Genomic DNA, 23758 nt, shown 5'->3' with positions numbered 1-23758 from the left:
ACACTTCATAGACATGTTTTTTATATATTTGTATATATCTGAGACCTATGCTATTGCCTAAAAATAGCATGATAGGTGACCTTTAAGTACAGGTCAATCAAATAATACATAGGACAGTTAAAATTGAAAAACTCAGATTACAGTGTAATTAATGTTTGCATGACTGATTGCTTAATATGTTGTTTTGTTTGTCTTTCCGTCAGCAGGATTGCAGAAAAAACACTGGCTAGATTTGCATGAAACTTAATGTATAACTTGTAGGAAATTACATTTAAAAAAAGTCAAGAGGAAAGTGGTCAACATATTTTAAATGTGGTTAAAACAAAAACTAAGTTTCCATTTGTATTAAGTCTTCTTTTCCCTTTTTAGCTTCTTTAACCAAACATGTATTTAATTTATTTTGCATTTTCTTGCACTCTATTACAAGCTCTACTTCTGTAGCACCCAAACTTGAAATGGTCTTTGACTACTGCAGTCTCACAGCGCTGTTTCAATTATAAAAACAATCATTATGTTAGTGTAAAGCATGGAAATCAGAATCAAAGAATACATTTTATTTATCCAGAGGAAATTGGGTTTTGTAACTCAGAAAATTGAAATTCCTAATTATAGCATCTTTTTCGACGTGTTCAGCATGGAGCACAAATGTACGGTTTAAGAATCAATCAATTATTTTTCAGGCATGTTGTTTTAAACTATATCTTTGTAGATTTCCTGGAGTTGTAGCCGCTTCCTCTTTGCTTTCGTCTCCATCTCCAACCCTCTGGAGCCGATTGCCGTTATCATCCCAGAGGAATTGTCTGGTATTTTTGGCATTTGAGGCTCAAGTAGATTGCTGCGTGTTTTTCTTTGGTTGCTCAGTCTGCAGTGAGAAATAACAGAACATGTTAAGAAACCAGCCAGCAGACATGTATCCCAGCAGCTAATACAATATGTGAATTAATGATGTCTCCTTTTACCGTGGTGCCAGTACACTTTGACAATGACACGGACATTTTCCCTCTGGTTATCGTGGATTTGGGAACTTTTTAAACCTTTTAATGCTTCAGAAAAAATGCATTTGATGTTTATGACTCTACAAAGGAAGGACATATTGCTTGGCTGTTAGCAAATGTCCTGGATTTGGATTACAGCCTGGAAGATGTATCATCTAAAGATAGCTTTTACCTCCACAGAGGAGAACACTATTTCAGTTTGTCACAGTAGAGACACTAAGTACTGATATGAAGCTGAACAGAAGCAGCGTATGTCCTCTTTAACCGGTACCTGCAGTAATGTTTCCGCTTTGCAGGTTATTTATTTTGATCAGCGATGGATGGTTAAACTTCCCAAGCACTACTGTAGGCTACACGGTTAAAAAAAGACAAAAACACCCATAATGCATACAAGGAATGCAAGGACAAGACAGTGGATATTACATGACACACCAACAAAATGTTACACAGTAATACATATATAGTGTTTTTTATAAACCAATAACTAATTAGACTCCGGTTTACAGTACACGATGTAGGGCGACTGCCACAAGTCTCATTACACCCATAATCTTTGTCACTTTGGGGTCACTTCACACAGCTATCAGCCAGAGTTCCCGTTAGCCGGTAATTACCGGACTATGACCGGTAAAATATGCTGAAGACCGGCAAATCTAAATCTCTCCGGTCAAAATGTCCGGTCAAAATAATTTCCCTGCACAATGATACTGACGGGATGTCAGGAGAGGGAGAGAGAGCGCTCCGTTTATTATTCCCGTGTTATAAATTACTGTACACTTTTGAATAATGTAGTTCATCTACTAGAATTAGTTTGTTTAATATCGAATCATATCAATTTGTTTAAAAGCTCAATAAATAAGAAGACCTTTGACCGGCACTTTTCTCATTTTGTCCGGAAGATTTAAACTTTAACGGACATGTTGACCGGCAAAAAAATGTTCTAACGGGAACTCTGCTATCAGCTCTTCTGAAAATAAACCATTATCTTTATTTCAAGGTGTCTCCATACAGTAGTTGAAAGAAGTTCCCCTCCTCTTGCATGAGTCTTTAAATATCTGCAGCAGAATTCCTCCTGTTATCCAGCACTCACTGCCACCCACTGAGAGGATGCAATCCGTCCTGCTCTCGTCTTATCAGCTGCTAATCTCCTGCAACAAGGCTCCCTGAAGTGGGGCCCTGCAATCCCAGAGAACAACACATGCTTACCTCATACTCTTTAATAAGGCAACATTTAAACCCTTTTAGTCTGTCATTATGACCGTTTTGTTGTGTCTAGGAGGGTCAGTATTTATTTTTAGTCTTTAGTCTAACACAGTGGTTCCCAAACTTTTTCAGTCGGGTAATTGGAAATATTTTCGGGCCCCCCCCAACCCGGTTCCCATCTATATTGGTAGGATTCGGACTCGAAAATGACATTCCCAGAACAAATGACTATATCTTCCCTTCTAAAAGGGTTAAATTAATAATCTTTATTCTCAAAGCAATGATAAACCTGTGAGTTGGATGTAGAAAAGTCAGAATCAATATAGATGTTTTTATTTTAAAGAAAATTCAGATTGAACATAGTAAAAAACTGTAAATTATAGTGTCCGTCCAAAAAACTTCACTTATAGTGAAAACTACCCTTGGATGATGGGGTAGTAGACTAAAAGCTTTAGGAATCCAAAGTACAACATATAATAAGTACCCTGTATCAAGATTGATGCAAAACAAGTGACATTTGACCTTTTTAGAGAGATTTAGAAAAAAAAAACCCACTTCTGGGGTCATTTGGGTGCATTTTCCATATCTCTGGCTTCCCTTGGTCGATTTTGATGATTGACATCTCTTTTTAACCGCTAGAACCAATAGAATCGAGGGGAAGTTCCTAAACTCCATCTAAAAATTACCCATTGGTGAATGAGTGCTGCGCAGCCAGAATGCCCCGGAACCGGAAGCTGCGATACACTCTGGTGGCTACCATTAGCAGCTAATTTAAAACCTCCGAAAAAAAAATAAGTGACAGACACATTGGATTAACCTTCAGCAGCGTTTTTCTCGTTTTAATGCCATTGAACACGACTTTTGATCGGAACAACAGCTAAGGTGAGACGATCTCCCGTGAATGCTCCGTAAAGCTACGTGTTGTGATGTCTGTGTTTGCTTCCCCTGTCGCGAGTTCTGATCGCTCAGTGATGATACTAATACCTGTATAATCTGTGGAATCTCAGTTTTAATCGGATATCTTGTATGTGCAGTTACGATAAGTAATAAGTGTATTTTTACCTTGAGTTCTGTGCTAAGTGCGTTAGCATTTTTTCGCTCAGGGGTCATTTAGACGCTTCTCATGAGACTTGTGTTTTGTTTTGGTAAAAATGGTTCGTATTGTCAGTTGGCTGAGTTTTTTCCCGTTAATCTGGTATGACACATTAATAGGTTTTTAAATATTAAGAAGCCCTGAGACACAGTTTCGTGAAAAAAAAACCTGCAGCCCCCCTCTACCGGGGGCTCTCGGGCTTAACAACTACTATTTCTACTGCAGGTTGCAAACGATCACATCACTATACCATTCCTATTCCACAGATAGCCTATCAATGACTTTGTGTGTTTCATGCTCTCTGCTGCTAAGGTTTTGAAACAGAGGACACACTCTGGTCGTTCCACCCCACCTACCACGTTAGATGTGAAGCCAAGGGAGATGTATGACTCATCATCATACTTTCTTGATTAGGGCTTTGTTGCTGTGAGGCTCATCGTAGGCTCATCCACTTTTCTTTTAACTGACGGCTGGGTTCAAAACTTCTCCATTTTGTAGATTTATTTTCGAGCAGTGTTTGTTTACAATTTCTTCCCGCGCCCCCCCCTGCAGTACCTCGGGTCGCGCCCCACAGTTTGAAAACCACTGGTCTAACACATTCTTATACATATTTTATTTAGCTTACACTTTTACCTAAAACGACTTGAGCACAGGAATCCTGCAAGTACATTAGCTTCTAATAAACAACTCATTTCAAGTCCTAAATATGTTTAAATATTATTTTTAAATTTGATTCGAATGGCCAAGTTGCAGTTTAGCTGGAGGTTTTTCAGTCTGCATCTGTCTTTGTACTAATTATTACATTTTGTATTATTAATATGACGTCACGTCGTGTCACGTGACTTGAATTTTGAATTGAGCCGTCCCTTAAGTTATAGATACTATCTCTTTACGTAATAGTGATGGATCATTTGGCTCGGCTCACTAAGAAGAGCCGGCTCCCAAACGGCTCTTCATGTTACCACAGTTTACCACGGAGCCTCAGTTTCGCCGCTGCGAGGCTCCGGCGCTCGCAGTTCACGCGTGTGCTCCACTAGCACCCCCCGTCAAGGCTCGCCGGCAGTACACTTTCCGTCACAGGAACAAGTTTTGCTGGCGGCGAAAAGAATCCCACCAGACTCCTTTGCCCCTCCAACAGAGGGATGTCCTTTTTCCTTTTCGTCATTTCAAGCTATAACAACTCATTTTCAAATGACGGCAAGACGCCCCCAAGACGCCCCCAAGACGCCCCCCTGGCGGAAACGCTGATCCAGATATTTCAATTTGACCATTTTCTTTTCACCATGAGGTTCATTTAAACTTCTTATTCTCACAAGTTTGGAGTGAAATTGAATGTTCCTCGGCCCTCGTCGTCTGTCTCCTCTCAAAGTCGCCCCCGTCGCCTCCTCCCCCTCCTCCTCCTCCTCCTCCTCCCCCTCCTCCTTTTCTTTTTCCCACAATCAGGAAACTGGAGTGGAGCCAAGAAGCCGAGTCTCCGTTTCCGGGAATCTGTCCCACAAAGCCACAGTTTAGTGAGGGGGCTCTGACGTGGGGGCCATTGTTAAAGAGCCCCCATTGTCCCAGGGAGGAGGAGGAGGACAAACAAAACCTCCTCTAGTGGAGCGAGGAGGAGGAGGAGGAGGAAGAGGAGGAAGAAGAGGAAGAAGAGGAAGAGGAGGAGGTTAATCGGCTATTAATATACAGCAGTCCCTTGAGGGAGAGGCATATTAAACAAGTACCAATGCAGCTCTTCTTAGTGTCATTTATTGCAAAATTGGACATCAGCAAACGTTTTCTTTCCTCCTTTAAATAAGTATTCTCGGCTCTCATTCACGTAATGCAAGATTCTAGGTGAAATGTACCTAAAATATGTGAAACCAAAATGTTTAAGTGCTTCATTCAGGTCCTTCTTCTAGCCATGTTTCCACCAAAATAATCCTAAATAAGAGCCATGATTTCATTCAACAAGCTCGTCCATGATTGCATTCGCTGAAATGATCGGAATCAGAAACAGGTTTATTACCAGTTGACGCGTACGAGGAATTTGACTTGATGTCGTGGTGCATGTAAAGTACAGGGTAGTCGTACTGTCACCAAAATCACACTGGTGTTTGCTGACCCCCTCTAGTTTGTGCACACAAAAGCATTTTACTCTGGGCTCAGCAGGTGAGAAACTAAAGAGGGGCTTCCACATGTGGCAGACCAGGTGTTGGTGCTGCCGGATCTGGCACCCCCACTGTAACTTTGTCCACGATAGTCACACTGTCACCAACATCCCATCAGTGTTGGTTGTTTCCATCTCATCTGAGAAGGTTTTCCATCTCCGGCAGAGCAGACTTTCTATCCTGAGGATAATTAAGACTTTGTATTCGAAGGTTCAAGGTTCAAGGTTCAAGGTTCTTTATTGTCAATCTGACATAGCTACAGAGTAATTATGCAGTTGAAAATCTTATGTCACAGGCTTCTCCAACAATGCAACATAATAACATAACATAATAACAATAAGAGCAAGAGCAATACAAAAATAATAATAGTTATAAAAATGAAATAAAGTTATGATGTGGAATAGTGCAGTATGAGTCTATATACAAGTTATTGGAATGATATATATATATTAGGTATTAGATACATACTACTGAGTAGCAGTTGAATGTTTGATGTTGTTTCAACAGTTCAATTGTTTAACAGTCTCACTGCCCGCGGGAAGAAACTGTCTCCGAATCTTCTTGTCCTTGCCCGGATGCTGCGGTAACGTCTGCCAGACGGCAACAGAAAGAACAGTTTGTGGCTGGGGTGATGGGGGTCTTTGATAATCCGTAGTGATTTCTTCCTGAGCCGCTGGGAGTAAAGGTCCTCCATGGATGGCAGCTCCGTCCTGGTGATGTGCTGTGCAGTTTTCACCACCCTCTGTAAAGCCTTACGATCGAGGTCGGTGCAGCTGCCGTACCAGGCCGTCATGCTGCCAGTGAGGATACTCTCTATCGTGCACCTGTAGAAGTTGCAGAGTATCCTGGAATCCATTTTGAACCTCCTCAGCCTGCGGAGGAAGAAGAGCCGCTGTCGAGCTTTCTTGGTGATGGTGGTGGTGTGAAGAGACCATGTCAGGTCCTCAGTGATGTGGACCCCAAGGAACCTGAAGCTTTTGACTCTCTCCACCGTAGTCCCATTGATGGCGATGGGGGCGTGTCCCTCTCCCTGCTGCTTCCTGTAATCCACAATCAGCTCCTTTGTTTTGCTGATGTTGAGATGGAGGTTGTTCTCCTGGCACCAAGATGTCAGGTTTTCGACCTCCTCTCTGTACGCCGTCTCGTCATCGTCTGTGATCTGGCCGATGACGGTCGTGTCATCAGCAAACTTCACGATGGTGTTGGAGCTGTGTGTGGCCACGCAGTCGTGGGTGAACAGGGAGTAGAGGAGAGGGCTGAGCACGCAGCCTTGAGGGGCACCGGTGTTAAGAATCAGGGTGGAGGATGTGATGTTTCCCACCCGCACTGCCTGGGGTCTGCCCGTCAGGAAGTTCAGGATCCAGTCGCAGAGGGCGCTGTTGAGCCCGAGGTCTCTGAGCTTGATGGCCAGCTTGGAGGGCACAATGGTGTTGAATGCTGAACTGTAGTCAATGAACAGCATTCTCACATATGTGTTCCTGTTCTTCGGGTCCAGGTGTGAGAGGGCAGTGTGGAGGGTGAGGGCTATGGCGTCGTCTGTGGACCTGTTTGCTCTGTAGGCAAACTGCAGGGGGTCCAGAGATTCAGGGAGGGAGGAGGTGATGAATAATTTGACTAACCGCTCAAAGCACTTCATTATGATGGAGGTGAGTGCTACTGGGCGGTAGTCGTTGGGGCAGGTGATGATTGTCTTTTTGGGGACAGGAATGATGGTGGAGTGTTTAAGACATGTGGGGACTACAGACTGCAGCAGGGACCTGTTGAAGATGTCTGTGAACACCTCTGCCAGCTGAACTGCACACACCCTGAGAACACGGCCAGGGATGCCATCAGGTCCAGGAGCCTTGTGTGGGTTAACCCTTTTAAAGGATTTACACACATCTGCCCTATTTAAAACAAAAGGGCAGTGTAGCTCCTGGTCCCTCTGTACCTCCACAGCCTGGCTGCTCTCAAAGCGTGCAAAAAAACTATTTAGCTCATCTGGGAGAGATGCGCACGCAGACACTCCCGCAGCACCCCCCGCTGCTCCTTTGTAGTCAGTCATTGTCCTTAGTCCCGCCCACATATTCCTAGTGTTACAGCCTTTGAAGTCAGATTCCACCTTCTCTTTGTACTGTCTCTTTGCATTTTTTATTGCTCTCCGGAGATCATACCTAGACTTCCTGTACTCCTCCAAATCTCCCGCTGTGTGCGCGAGAGTGCGCGCTTTCAGTTTGCCGCGCACCTCACCGTTTACCCAGGGCTTTTGATTTGGGAATGTCCGTACAGAAACCTTCGGTACCACGTCATCGATGCATTTCCCAATGTAGCAGATGACAGTGTCCGTGTGTGTGTTGATGTTATTGTCCTCAAACACACTCCAATCCGTAGATGCAAAGCAATCCTGCAGTGCTGAATCTGACTCCTCGCTCCATCGTTGTACTGTCCTTGTTATCGGTCTGTCCCTTTTAAGTTTCTGCTTGTAAGCAGGCAACAACAGTAGTGAGATATGGTCTGATTTGCCGAAGGGAGGGCGAGGGAGAGCCTTATATCCATTCCGGAAAGGGGAATAAACATGGTCCAGTATGTTTCCCCCGCGCGTCGGGAAGTTGATGTGTTGGTAATATTTTGGCAAAACCTTCTTCATGTTGGCGGTGTTGAAATCTCCGGCCACAACGAACGCCGCATCTGGCCGTGAAGTCTCGGTTTTATCAATAAACCCAAACAGCTGATCGAGTGCCGTGTTGTTGTCGGCGAGTGGCTGCGGCGGGATATACACTGCTGTTATCACAACAGATGTGAATTCCCTCGGCAGATGGAAGGCCCGACATGAGATCATGAGGTGCTCTAGCTGTGCGGAACAGTCCGATGAAATAATCTTCACATCTGAGCACCAGTTGTTGTTAGTCATTACACACACACCGCCTCCCTTACTTTTCCCCGAGTTTGCAGTCCGGTCCTGACGAAAAATAGAGAATCCGTCAGGGACAATAGCGGAGTCCGGGATAGCGGGGTTGAGCCAAGTCTCAGTGAGAATTAACACGTTACAGTTCTTAATGTCCCGTTGAAAAGCAATCCGGCTTCTGAGTTCATCTAGCTTATTTTCAATGGATTGAACATTAGCCAGAAGAATACTCGGAAGAGGGGGCCGATTCTCACGTTTTCTCAGTCTGACCAGCAACCCGGCCCGGCATCCTCGCTTTGTCTTCTTCTTGCGTCTCTCAGGTAGAACAGCAACAGGTAGCCATGGTGAATCTCCATTGTCTGTCGGAGGGTTAATATTGTCCACGAAGTTTCGCAATTGGAGAAGTTCCTCTCTGCTATATTGTATGGCAGAGTAGGTGCGGTCGGCTAGCATGTTGCGAACCATGTTAAAAGTAAAACGGCAAAAGTAAAAGAAATATGTACAAAATACGAAAATGGGCATGCTGACCAAGTCCTTCCTCTGGTTCTGTGGTACTATCTGAATACAATTACCCTTTTCTCCTGGCAATGAGAAGTCCCTGCTTTTATAAGTTCCAGTGTTTTAAAGTCTTTCAACTGTGCATGAACACAACATAAAGAAGAGTATATGTACCCTAACCCAAATTGTCCAAATGTGTGGTATCTTCTCCATTGATTACAATAGGTTTGTAAAAGCTCATTACAATACTAAGACCAATAATACGTGTGTATTGTTCTTAATATTAGGGTTCATCATTGTTGACATTGGTATTTTTGCATAATAATGAATTATGCATGTACTGATTATTTGTCCTGTTATCCCAAAGAACTAAGACAGTCGGTCATGAAAAACAACAATTAGCTTTCTGGTTGATACTGTTATTTCTTACAGGGCAGTTTTTGTACTGGCAACTAATGATGTAGGCTGACACATGTTTTTAAGTACTTCTGAATAAAGGTGAAATAAATACTTTGCTTATTAAGAACAATACAAATGTATTATTGGTCTTCGTATTGTAATGAGATTTTACAAACCTATTGTAATCAATATCATGAAGCCTTGTTCCCATACAAAAAACTAGAGCGTAGTTATTATATAATTTTAACTTGTAACGGGTCACGGGAGACCCCAACACAACATAAGGGTTAACATGCATTCCTACATTGGCACAGATTGAAACTTTGTCAAATTGTATTATTTATTTTATTTTGAAGATGAAATCTCAGCCAGTATAAAGTCGACATCGTGAAGGAATTTCTTTATCAATTGTTCTTCGGCAAACACACAAATAAAGATGTGTTTCCACCGAGGAATTAGGTCTGTTGTGTTTGTTCCTGACACCACAATAACATGAAAAACAGTAAATAAGCTTAATAAATGTGTATTGTTCTTAATATTAGTGTTCATCATTGTTGACATTGGTATTTTTGCATAATAATGAATTATGCATGTACTGATTATTTGTCCTGTTATCCCAAAGAACTAAGACAGTCGGTCATGAAAAACAACAATTAGCTTTCTGGTTGATACTGTTATTTCTTTCAGGGCAGTTCTTTTTTTTGTACTGGCAACAGGCTGACACATGTTTTTAAGTACTTCTGAATAAAGGTGAAATAAATACTTTACATTACCTTATTTTCGTGTTCTCTAAATAATGATATAATACTTTGGAAAGGCAAAGAATAAAAAAACAAAAAAATAATCAGTACATCCATAATTAATGATTATATTAAGAACAATACAAATGTATTATTGGTCTTAGTGTTGTAATGAGCTTTCACAAACCTATTGTAATCAATGGAGAAGATACCACACATTTGGACAATTTGGGTTAGGGTACATATACTCTTCTTTATGTTGTGTTCATGCACAGTTGAAAGACTTTAAAACACTGGAACTTATAAAAGCAGGGACTTCTCATTGCCAGGAGAAAAGGGTAATTGTATTCAGATAGTACCACAGAACCAGAGGAAGGACTTGGTCAGCATGCGAATACAAAGTCTTAATTATCCTCAGGATAGAAAGTCTGCTCTGCCGGAGATGGAAAACCTTCTCAGATGAGATGGAAACAACCAACACTGATGGGATGTTGGTGACAGTGTGACTATCCTGGACATAGTTACAGGGGGGGTGCCAGATCCGGCAGCACCAACACCTGGTCTGCCACATGAGGAAGCCCCTCTTTAGTTTCTCACCTGCTGAGCCCAGAGTAAAATGCTTTTGTGTGCACAAACTAGAGGGGGTCAGCAAACACCAGTGTGATTTTGGTGACAGTACAACTACCCTGGACAAAGTTATAGTGGGGGTGCCAGACCAGCAGCTGCACCACCTGTTCTGCTGAACACGGGCTGTAGAGAACCGTGCAGATCTTCCCTCTTGACACCAGGGTTAACCTTGTCTAAAAAAAAGAACATTAACAGTGTGAGAGAGGCACAGATACAATACCAATAATACATTTCATTTGAGGGCACCTTTCAAAACAGTCAATGTCAGTACACAGTACACAAATGAATACAATACGAGTGGCATTACAATACAAACATGTGTTGCATACAGGGTTCTTACGGTAATTAAAAGCCTGGAAAAGTCATGGAAATTCAAAATGCAAATTCCAGGCCCTGGAAAAGTTATGGAAAACAATATTTTTCCCGAAGTTTTGGAAAAGTCATGGAAATGTAACTAAAGTTGCATCAAATATAATTTATATTTTAGCTAATCGCCGAAATAGTAAAACTATAATGATAATAAATACTGTATCGTATAGTAATGAAACGTAAAATGACATTTAACTGGTGAGGTATTTTGCTGGTGAGATTTTAGTTGCTTTAGCGTGTAGAAGCTAGAAAGCCTATTTGATTTGTTTTAAATAGGCACAACATGTTTCATATGCAGACCTTATTTTCCTGTTCCATGTTAAAATAAACCATTTTCAGTGGTACCGCTGAGAAAGAGTAATTTTTTAGTCATGGAAAATTAGGTAAAGGTCCTGGAGAAGTCATTGCAAATCATTGGTGAAAAAGTGTATGAACCCTGTGCATAGAAAACCACAGAGGAACATTACATTCTGAGGAGCAATTCAAGTGAGTAAAGACAGTTTGAACTAATGATTCATTAGGCTTGATTTTGAGGTGAGGCGTGTGTCACAGTGGACTAGTGCGTTGGTGTTGGGAACAGGGGAGCACAGGTTCAAACCCCACTGCAGTCAGCATGTCGTTGTGTCCCTGAGACACTTCACCCCAAATTGCTCCTGTGGGGATTGTCTACAGTATTGAGTATGTAAGTCGCTTTGGATAAAAGCGTCTAACAAGTGACATGTCATGTAATGTAATTTGAAATAACACAGTGTCTGACTATATCTTATATGTGATCTCATTACTTGTCATTTTTACGTATTTGGTATTTGTGGTAATCAAGTATCAGACACTTAAACAACAGAGAATGTTTTATAAAATAGTACTATACTGACGAAACACATCTTATCCTTTCAGCATGTATTCTGTAGGAATAAAACATAAACACTCGGCTCACTAAGGGCATTTCCACCATGGCGCGGTTTAAGCGTGAAGTATATTCTAATACGAAAAATGCAACATGAAACATGAACAGATTTGTTGTTTTTTTACTTTGCTGCCTCTAGGACCCCCAGCATTCTCAACAAGGAGCCCACAGACAAGAAACCCAAGAATGAGAAATCCTCTGTGTCCCTCAAACATGAGTTTGACCCCACAGGTACACACACACACACGCACGCACGCACGCACACACACACGCACACACACACGCACACACACACACACACACACACACACACACACACACACACCCACACACACACACACACACACACACACACACACACACACCCTAAAATGAATGATTCCCCTCACAATGACCTCCATTATGTCCCCATAAGGGAGGCGAGTCCCCACACGTGACTGTGTAAACAGATTTAGGTCCCCACAAGGATAGTAATGCTAGGACACACACACACACACACACACACACACACACACACACACACTACAGTCATTTGCTGTGAGGCACTTTGTGGATCCAGTGTGACGATTTAACTGTACTTGTAAATGGTTTAACATTTCATTATTTGTATTTTAAAACAGCTTTCTAATCCCAAATTTGACAAAAACAAACTTCACATGACGGGACATTGAACCAAGATTTCAGTTAAGCTGAAACTTCAAGTTAATTCATTTTTTCTTAACAGTTAAACAACTTATATCGCCACTGCTTTCTTAATGTGTCGTACATTCATTTGGATAAGGAATCGTTTGATTGAGTAGAAAATGTTATATGTGAGTTCAGTGAGGTAACTCCAACATAAACAACATGGTTAGTTTTCTTCTGTACTTTTAGATACAGTCTGCTGTCCAGAGTTAGTCTTCTCTCCGTTCATTTGCTCCAAACTTGAAGTATGAACCTCCCGAGGTCTCGACCACAGGCAGCAACACGTATTAAAGGTTGTTTCCTGGGTTTCTGGGTTTCTGACATTAATCCTTCCTGACCTTTCGCTCACCCCGGAGGCCAGAAGACGACCAATTATCCTCTCTGCTCCGAGAGATAAGTCTTTGAAGAGGGACAGAAAACCTCTGAGTCACTAAACTTCCTCTGATGAGGGAGGTTTCTTTATCTGACAGATTGTTTCTGCAGATTTTGGAGAAGTTAGTGTAGGAACATGAGTGCATTCACAGATTAAGGCACTGGTTTTCACAAGGGGAGACTAAACGGGGAACCATTAGCTGTGCATGTGGTGAATTCAACTGTCAATACAAACACAGGGTGAGTTGATAGATATGAAAGTGTGTCTGGATCCACTGCAGCTTCTAAATGCCTCTTTCAAACTATATTTTACAATATGTTCCCTTTGTATTGCTGTGTTTTAGGATATTTTAACAATTGTTTACAGATAGATATTGGTGTCCAGATCAAAACAGCTTGCAAAATGTTACATTATTGAAGTTTCTTTTACAAAATGCAGCTTCTATTTAAAACATTTCCTGCTTCTCGATCACATCCTGTGTGTAAGACTTTTCCCACAAATAAACATCGTACAGTTAAGTTGCATTGTGTGTGTGTGTGTGTGTGTGTGTGTGTGTGTGTGTGTGTGTGTGTGTGTGTGTGTGTGTGTGTGTGTGTGTGTGTGTGTGTGTGTGTGTGTGTGTGTGTGTGTGTGTGTGTGTGTGTGTGTGTGTGTGTGTGTGTGTGTGTGTGTGTGTGTGTGTGTGTGTGTGTGTGTGTGTGTGTGTGTGTGTGTGTGTGTGTGTGTGTGTGTGTGTGTGTGTGTGTGTGTGTGTGTGTGTGTGTGTGTGTGTGTGTGTGTGTGTGTGTGTGTGTGTGTGTGTGTGTGTGTGTGTGTGTGTGTGTGTGTGTGTGTGTGTGTGTGTGTGTGTGTGTGTGTGTGTAAAAATGACAGGTCTTGTGCAGCGGTGTGTGATAATCCAGAGAGATGAGAATGGCTTCGGGTTGACTGTAAGCGGAGACAACCCTGTGTTTGTGCAGCTGGTTAAAGAAGGTAAGACACACACACACACACACACACACACACACACACACACACACACACTTGCAGAAGCCACGTTTCTTAATCTTTCTTTCTGTTACAGATGGAGCTGCAATGCGAGCCGGTGTTCAGACAGGAGACAGGATCATTAAGGTTTTTTGGTTTATAAATATTTAGTTCCTTCTTACTTCCTGGATCAGAAACTGAATATTTCTTAATCTGGAAGTTAATTAAAGGAGAAGTTATTGAAAGATTAACTTACACATTGTTGTTTGGGACATGTCATGGTATTGTTCTGATAAAAATATATTTAAAAAAACACCTTTTCCTTAAAGCAATATATGCCAAAGTCTTAATTCTTTCTCGATGCTTCTTGTTCCTGACAGGTTAACGGGACCTTAGTCACTCATTCAAACCACATAGAGGTTGTGAAGCTGATCAAATGTAAGTCTGCATGTATCACTTAATCATCTCTTCTACATTACATGTGTGTGTATGGGTCATGAGAAGTATAATCTTACCAAAAAATGCTCAAAAAGCAGTTGATTTTCTTGATAAAATATCCAAAACATTGTGACTATTTTATTTTAGTCTATTCTAAAATGGACCAACTCTTACGAAATCCTTTTTACCCCGAGGGATAAATAAAGTATTTCTGTCTCTGAGAATAGAGGAACATCTGACCGCATAAAAACAATGAAAATAACAAAAATAACGATGAGATTTCCTGTCTGAATTACATGTCCTGCCCAAAACAGCTGTTCATACAGGAATGTACTTTCTGATGTCTTTTATACATAAATGTGTCCCCGGTGTGTCGGGGAACTCACGCAGCGTCAGAAAATAAAACCCTCTCTCTTTTCCTCCGTACCCAAATCTCTAAAAACGGGGGAACAACGGAGTTGATCCAGATTTGCGTCCGATATGACGTAATATCTGAAATGTGGACCCACGGCCCTATCAGAAACGTTGCTATCAGAAACAATGCCCGACTGTTTTGGACGTAATATGGTCGGTGTTTACATTAGCATCGCTAACACTCAGAGCTAACCTGTACTGGAGAGCATGTGTGTGAAGAAGCAGGAAATAAAAAGGAACTCACCTTGTGGTATAACCGGCAAGAGAGAAAGCCTTTGAGCTCCATACTGTTTCAGAGACAATCCTTGATAATCCATGATATGGTGTTTCATCACGGCAGCATTTAGTTTAGACAGTAGCTGCCGGGTCCCGCATGAGCTCAGACCCCTCCTTTTTTAAAGCTTTATACCCCAAATCAGCACTTTAGAAACAGGAAGTGAAATAGAGGGATATGAGGCATGGCTAGAATGGGTGATCTGTTTGGTATTTTGAGCAAAACACTTCATAAGGCGCTTTCACACCGGAGTACTTTTACCCGTACTTTTTCCATTAAGTTCCGATAGTGCCTGGAATTTTGCGTTCACACCAAAAAGAGAACTTAGTTCAGAGAACTTTAGCATTAGCCCCGCGCACCAACGGAGAGAGACTAACTTATGGCAACAGAAAAATAACATGGGAGCGGTGGAGATGAGGAGGTGTCGGCGTTCTGGCGATTTCCTCTGAAGGCTTCAGTAGAAGCTGCTGGGAGTCCCATATATAGTCCCTAGTATATATATACTAGTTAATATTAAAAATAATATTAATGCTAAAAACGTTATTCCTCAACATTTCCAGTGTTATACGGTAATCAGAATCAATCAGAAATATGTATTTATCCTGCAGGGGAAATATGTTTCTAGACATTTTCTCCAATTTAGAGTAAAATTAATGAACATAAGTTATGTAAAAAATGCACATAGTACGTCAGTGGTACGAGTATTGCACAGTTGAGTAATTGCCCAGGTTATAAAGTCTAAATATAGTCCTCTCTGTGTACACTAACTCCCCAGTGGAGGATTTGGTTCTTTAATGGACTTTCTATCGACAATAAACTCAGTAAAAACCCTGCACTCTTCACACGAGGACCAAACCCTCCCGTGTGTTCTGAGGTGTTGCATGACTCAGCGTGTTTCCTCCTCCTACATTCCTCTCTCTTGACTCCTCTCTGGCAGCGGGATCCTATGTGGCCCTCACGGTGCTGGGGAGGCCCCCGGGGGTCCCTAACCTCCCGGAGGACGAGAGGGGGGGGGGAGCAGAGGAAGAGAGGGGGGGGTCAGCAGAGGTCAGCCCACCCCCCCCTCTCTCAGACCCCCAAACTCCTGCACCGCTGGATAGCGTCCAGGAGGAGAAAACCTCCATCACTGACGGGGTAAGGAGGAAATAACAATGTGTGATATTTCTTTATTAAAGGTCCCCTATTATGCTCTTCTTCATGTCTCTTCTACATCAACATGTGTCCCCTCTTCTTCATGTCTCTTCTACATCAACATGTGTCCCCTCTTCTTCATGTCTCTTCTACATCAACATGTGTCCCCTCTTCTTCATGTCTCTTCTACATCAACATGTGTCCCCTCTTCTTCATGTCTCTTCTACATCAACATGTGTCCCCTCTTCTTCATGTCTCTTCTACATCAACATGTGTCCCCTCTTCTTCATGTCTCTTCTTCATCAACATGTGTCCCCTCTTCTTCATGTCTCTTCTTCATCAACATGTGTCCCCTCTTCTTCATGTCTCTTCTTCATCAACATGTGTCCCCTCTTCTTCATGTCTCTTCTTCATCAACATGTGTCCCCTCTTCTTCATGTCTCTTCTACATCATGTGTCCCCTCTTCTTCATGTCTCTTCTTCATCAACATGTGTCCCCTCTTCTTCATGTCTCTTCTACATCAACATGTGTCCCCTCTTCTTCATGTCTCTTCTACATCAACATGTGTCCCCTCTAATTTATGTCTCTTCTTCATCAACATGTGTCCCCTCTTCTTCATGTCTCTTCTTCATCAACATGTGTCCCCTCTTCTTCATGTCTCTTCTTCATCAACATGTGTCCCCTCTTCTTCATGTCTCTTCTTCATCAACATGTGTCCCCTCTTCTTCATGTCTCTTCTACATCAACATGTGTCCCCTCTTCTTCATGTCTCTTCTTCATCAACATGTGTCCCCTCTTCTTCATGTCTCTTCTTCATCAACATGTGTCCCCTCTTCTTCATGTCTCTTCTTCATCAACATGTGTCCCCTCTTCTTCATGTCTCTTCTACATCAACATGTGTCCCCTCTTCTTCATGTCTCTTCTACATCAACATGTGTCCCCTCTTCTTCATGTCTCTTCTACATCAACATGTGTCCCCTCTTCTTCATGTCTCTTCTACATCATGTGTCCCCTCTTCTCCATGTCTCTTCTTCATCAACATGTGTCCCCTCTTCTTCATGTCTCTTCTTCATCACCATGTGTCCCCTCTTCTTCATGTCTCTTCTACATCAACATGTGTCCCCTCTTCTTCATGTCTCTTCTTCATCAACATGTGTCCCCTCTTCTTCATGTCTCTTCTACATCAACATGTGTCCCCTCTTCTTCATGTCTCTTCTACATCAACATGTGTCCCCTCTTCTTCATGTCTCTTCTACATCAACATGTGTCCCCTCTTCTTCATGTCTCTTCTACATCAACATGTGTCCCCTCTTCTTCATGTCTCTTCTTCATCAACATGTGTCCCCTCTTCTTCATGTCTCTTCTACATCAACATGTGTCCCCTCTTCTTCATGTCTCTTCTACATCAACATGTGTCCCCTCTTCTTCATGTCTCTTCTTCATCAACATGTGTCCCCTCTTCTTCATGTCTCTTCTACATCAACATGTGTCCCCTCTTCTTCATGTCTCTTCTTCATCAACATGGTCCCCTCTTCTTCATGTCTCTTCTTCATCAACATGTGTCCCCTCTTCTTCATGTCTCTTCTTCATCAACATGTGTCCCCTCTTCTTCATGTCTCTTCTTCATCAACATGTGTCCCCTCTTCTTCATGTCTCTTCTACATCAACATGTGTCCCCTCTTCTTCATGTCTCTTCTACATCAACATGTGTCCCCTCTTCTTCATGTCTCTTCTACATCAACATGTCCCCTCTTCTTCATGTCTCTTCTTCATCAACATGTGTCCCCTCTTCTTCATGTCTCTTCTACATCAACATGTGTCCCCTCTTCTTCATGTCTCTTCTACATCAACATGTGTCCCCTCTTCTTCATGTCTCTTCTACATCAACATGTCCCCTCTTCTTCATGTCTCTTCTTCATCAACATGTGTCCCCTCTTCTTCATGTCTCTTCTACATCAACATGTGTCCCCTCTTCTTCATGTCTCTTCTTCATCAACATGTGTCCCCTCTTCTTCATGTCTCTTCTACATCAACATGTGTCCCCTCTTCTTCATGTCTCTTCTTCATCAACATGTGTCCCCTCTTCTCCATGTCTCTTCTTCATCAACATGTGTCCCCTCTTCTTCATGTCTCTTCTACATCAACATGTGTCCCCTCTTCTTCATGTCTCTTCTACATCAACATGTGTCCCCTCTTCTTCATGTCTCTTCTACATCAACGTGTGTCCCCTCTTCTTCATGTCTCTTCTACATCATGTGTCCCCTCTTCTTCATGTCTCTTCTTCATCAACATGTGTCCCCTCTTCTTCATGTCTCTTCTACATCAACATGTGTCCCCTCTTCTTCATGTCTCTTCTTCATCACCATGTGTCCCCTCTTCTTCATGTCTCTTCTACATCAACATGTGTCCCCTCTTCTTCATGTCTCTTCTTCATCAACATGTGTCCCCTCTTCTTCATGTCTCTTCTTCATCACCATGTGTCCCCTCTTCTTCATGTCTCTTCTTCATCAACATGTGTCCCCTCTTCTTCATGTCTCTTCTTCATCAACATGTGTCCCCTCTTCTTCATGTCTCTTCTACATCAACATGTGTCCCCTCTTCTTCATGTCTCTTCTTCATCAACATGTGTCCCCTCTTCTTCATGTCTCTTCTTCATCAACATGTGTCCCCTCTTCTTCATGTCTCTTCTTCATCAACATGTGTCCCCTCTTCTTCATGTCTCTTCTTCATCAACATGTGTCCCCTCTTCTTCATGTCTCTTCTTCATCAACATGTGTCCCCTCTGTGTAAAGAGACTCTGAAAGTTTCAGGAACAAAGATTCTCTCTCTTTTTGATCCATTTCTATAAAAACCTGTCTGAAAATGAGCTGATCAGATTTTGGCCACTTGATGATGTCATAACGATGTGTTGTCTTGTGTAACCATTAGCCAATCAGCAACCAAGGTTTTGTGTTCCCTTTTGTAACACTGAATGTGTCTGACATCAAATCAGAAATACATGCACGTAGATTGTTCCCTGTAGAGATTATCTTTATCTCTTCTCATGCAGTTCTAGTCCTTAAATTAGACGGCTGGAATCATTTACTGTATGATGAATTTCCACATTTCCCTTTTGACTTTGGTCTCATCAGTATCACTTCTCTTTTTCTCTGTGTGAACCTCAAGCTCCTTTCCTGTGTGTGTTACAGGAGAATGATGATGTAATGATGTATTTTTAAACATATGTTCTCATTATTTCCTCCTTTAGGGTGAGAATAAAACCAGGCACAGTGAGAGGGTCGACCTCCTTCAGAAGATGCTAACCAAGGAGCAGCAAGACCTGCAGGTTGAGACACAAGTTCATAGGAAGGATTATATACAGTATCCTACACACTTCATAGTATTTACAATGTTGTTTGTTTGCATTGTACAGTATGTCCTTCTGTTCACTTTACTCTTGATGTATTTGGGCAGAGGTGGAAGAAGTACTCAGATCTTGTACTTGAGTAAAAGTAGAAGTACTCAGATCTTGTACTTGAGTAAAAGTAGAAGTACTCAGATCTTGTTCTTGAGTAAAAGGAGAAGTACTCAGATCTTGTACTTAAGTAAAAGTAGAAGTACCCAGATCTTGTACTTAAGTAAAAGTAGAAGTACTCAGATGTTGTTCTTGAGTAAAAGGAGAACTTGAGTAAAAGTAGAAGTACTCAGATCTTGTTCTTGAGTAAAAGTAGAAGTACTCAGATGTTGTACTTAAGTAAAAGTAGAAGTACTCAGATGTTGTTCTTGAGTAAAAGTAGAAGTACTCAGATCTTGTACTTGAGTAAAAGTAGAAGTACTCAGATCTTGTTCTTGAGTAAAAGTAGAAGTACTCAGATGTTGTTCTTGAGTAAAAGTAGAAGTACTCAGATCTTGTACTTGAGTAAAAGTAGAAGTACTCAGATCTTGTACTTGAGTAAAAGTAGAAGTACTCAGATGTTGTACTTGAGTAAAAGTAGAAGTACCCAGATCTTGTACTTGAGTAGAAGTAGAAGTACTCAGATCTTGTACTTGAGTAAAAGTAGAAGTACCCAGATCTTGTACTTGAGTAGAAGTAGAAGTACTCAGATCTTGTACTTGAGTAAAAGTAGAAGTACCAGAGTGTAGGAATACTCTGTTACAGTAAAAGTCCTGCATTCAAAATGTTCCTCAAGTGAAAGTAGAAAAGTATTCTCATCAAAATATAGTGAAAGTACAGTAAAAGTAGTCATTGTGCAGATTGGTCCATTTCAGAATAATATATATGATATGTTTTATAATGATTGATCATGAAAGTGTTCTCAAAAGCTGGTAAAGGTGCAGCTAGTTTGAATGACTTTGTATACTGCAGGGTAGCTTGTGGATTTACTCCAGGTGGAACTAAAGTCTGATTTAACACTTGATTATATTTCATATCATTCATCCACATCTGTAAAGTAACTGAAGGTATTAAATACATGTAGTGGAGTAAAAGTACAAAGTAGACAATGTAAATACTCAAAATTCTTCTTAAGTACAGTACTTGAGTAAATGTACTTAGTTACTTTCCACCTCTGTATTTGGGATGTGTTTCAGGTGAAGGAGGAGGAGCACAGCAGGAACCCTGGTCCTAAACTCCTGAAGGAGGTTCAGGAGGTTCAGAAACACATCTCTCTGCTGCAGGAGAGGCTCAGCAGAGCAGCCGCTTCACAGGTTAGAAACTACACTTTAATATTACCTTACATTTCATTTAAAGTGGACCTATCATGCTATATTTGAATAATATAGTGTAGGACCATACCTATATAAGGCATATTTATACTTTGTTTTTCTTCAAAATACCAAACAAATCATGCATTTTAGCCATGCCTCATTTTGCTCAATTTGACATTTTTTAGCTCTGTTTTAGCAAGGGTTGATTCAGTGAGAACAGCACCACCTACAGGCCTGGCATATGTACTACAGCGTCTCCAGCGCTTTTGAACGGCAATGGCCGTGGCTGTCTCCTCCTGATTGGTGGAGTTGGCCCAATAGCCGTAGCGCCACCGTCCTGACGTCAGGACAGTGTTCAAATCTGGATCAGTTTTTATCAGATCCGTTGCAGCCCCTTTTTTAGAGATTTGGGTATGGAGGAAAATAGAGAGGGTTGTGTTTTCTGACACTTGGTGAGTTCCCTGGAACACCGGGGACACATATTCATGTAGAAAAGACGTACACAAGTGCATTTTGCATGATAGGTCCCCTTTAACTGACACATTTATCTAAAGCAAGGTACAAAGAAGAATTATAAGTTGACCGGTTCAGAACAGACAGAATCCTGTCTTTGATCCTCACACAATTTGAGTCAGATTGATGCCCGGTGGAAATAGAAATAACATTATTTTTACAGCATATATGTTGTCAGGTCTTTAAACAAAATGCATGTTAACCCTTTTACTAAACCTCCTTCATCCGTGCTCTGATACCTGCTTGTGAAAATTCCCCTCTTTTTGGACAACGGATGTATAAATGAAGCTTAAACCACCTGTCACGTCTGCAGACTTCACCTGAACAGGATCTTATTTCTGCATTTTGACTTGCACTATTTTAGTTATATTTCTTGTTTTATATCTAAATTATATTGTGTATTGCGCTGCAGGAGGAGCCTGGGACTTCAGATTTTCATTGCCAAAATGTTTTACAAATGACAGTAAAGTCTTTGAATCTTAGATCTTTTACACATGTGTTATTTAGGATGGAGCTGCAGGGTCCAGGAACGGTGAGGGTGAGGAGGGGGACGCAGGACCTCAAAACACCCCTTCTTCTCCGGGGGAAAACAGCACCGACGGACCCTCGACCAACAACAACTCGGTGAGTATAATCACCAGTGGAGGAAGTACATTTACTCAAGTATTGGACTTAAGAACTATTTTTTATATGTACTTCACCATTTTATGCTATATGAACTTATCGTCCACTACATTTTGTATCAAAGTCAACTTTATTGTCAATTTTTCAGTGTGTGTGTACAGAGAGATGGAAATACTGTTTCCCATAATCCCGTATACAAAAACAAATATATATAAAAAATGTATACAAATATGTATATACACAATGTATGTATGCAAATATTATACTCTTTACTCCACGACATTCATTTCACACTCATAATTGTTAGCTACCATTTTATATATAAAAACACCTGACATGCTTATATGATATGATATGATGCAGTACTGTTCTACAAATGTAACCCTTAACCTGATATGAAATACAGTATATTTGGAAAAGAGCCATTTTGCTTCCAAAGTACTTTTATTCCTGATACTTTAAGTACATTTTCAACTTTCCCACGGTATGATGTTTGTGTTTTATGCAGTTTTTTAAGACATTAACTAGTTTGGATGCTGCTGTTGAAAGAGGAACGTCTTTATTAATACACTATAGGAGTATACATGGTCTAATGTAACAACAGGAAGTCTGAAGCTCTGCCCACACAGACTGCTTTTTAATAACTTCCTCTGCTCTTTCCTATAAATAGAGATTTTAAATGCTCCTTACTTTTCCAGCATTCAGCAGCAGACTAAACAATCAATTAAGAGTTGTGTGTGTGTGTGTGTGTGTGTGTGTGTGTGTGTGTGTGTGTGTGTGTGTGTGTGTGTGTGTGTGTGTGTGTGTGTGGTGTGTGTGTGTGTGTGTGTTGTGTGTGTGTGTGTGTGTGTGTGTGTGTGTGTGTGTGTGTGTGTGTGTGTGTGTGTGTGTGTGTGTGTGTGTGTGTGTGTGTGTGTGTGTGTGTGTGTGTGTGTGTGTGTGTGTGTGTGTGTGTGTGTGTGTGTGTGTGTGTGTGTGTGTGTGTGTGTGTGTGTGTGTGTGTGTGTGTGTGTGTGTGTGTGTGTGTGTGTGTGTGTGTGTGTGTGTGTTAGATGCACAGCAGCCCCCTCATACAGACGCCCTGTCAGAGCCCAGATATCAGCCGACGGGACGACCTCGATTTCCGGCCGTCTCCTGAAACAGAGGACGCTCCCGACACAGTAATGACACAAAGAAGTTGTTGTTTTTATTGTACTGTTACATTTTTATCGTCCTAATGTGAACTCTTACCTGTCCTGTCCTTGGTTTTACGTTTCATGCTGCTTTGACACCTGAATTATTATCTTGTGTTATTTTAATAATATTACTTAAATAAACACTAACAGCTGATTGTTAAGATAGATAGAAGATACCCTCTGTAATGGTCTCACATGCAGAGCACACAGTGACATGTGTTCTCTGCATTTAACCCATCCTAGCACCAGGAGTCTAGTACTAGGAGCAGTGGGCAGCTATTGTACAGCGCCCGGGGAGCAATGGGAGTGGGGGGGGGGGGAGGAGGATGTCCGGTGCCTTGCTCAAGGTCACCACGGCAGGGCAGGAGGTGAACTGCTACCTCTCCAAGTAGCAGTCCACACTCCATATTTTAGGTCTGGTCGGGGACTTGAACCGGCGACCCTACGGCTCCCAGTCCAAGCCCCTACTGACTGAGCCACTGCCGGACAACTACTAGCTAATGAAGTGTACAAAAGATGTCTAAAATGTGTAGTTAATGCTTAAAGTAGGAAGAATGAGGCTCAGAAACACACTTTAAGATTGTTTGTGTTTTGCATGTTTTACACAAATATGATTATACGTT

General features: G+C 41.6%; 1 protein-coding gene across 1 annotated transcript in view; it reads left to right on the top strand.

Moving 5' to 3' along the window:
* LOC117469696 (rho guanine nucleotide exchange factor 12-like) overlaps nt 1-23758 on the top strand; it is a 52057-nt gene that overhangs the window by 5425 nt on the left and 22874 nt on the right. The window contains exons 2-10 of the mRNA XM_034114160.1: nt 11996-12087; nt 13787-13885; nt 13977-14026; nt 14260-14317; nt 15943-16139; nt 19385-19462; nt 20707-20823; nt 21844-21960; nt 23013-23120. Coding sequence (XP_033970051.1) covers nt 11996-12087; nt 13787-13885; nt 13977-14026; nt 14260-14317; nt 15943-16139; nt 19385-19462; nt 20707-20823; nt 21844-21960; nt 23013-23120 — 916 coding nt within the window. The remainder of the gene's footprint in view (nt 1-11995; nt 12088-13786; nt 13886-13976; nt 14027-14259; nt 14318-15942; nt 16140-19384; nt 19463-20706; nt 20824-21843; nt 21961-23012; nt 23121-23758) is intronic.

Source organism: Trematomus bernacchii, unplaced genomic scaffold, assembly GCF_902827165.1.
Source record: "Trematomus bernacchii unplaced genomic scaffold, fTreBer1.1, whole genome shotgun sequence".
NCBI lineage: Eukaryota > Metazoa > Chordata > Actinopteri > Perciformes > Nototheniidae > Trematomus > Trematomus bernacchii.
The sequence above is the reverse complement of the archived record's forward strand: the minus strand, read 5'-3'. Positions and strand labels throughout refer to the sequence as shown.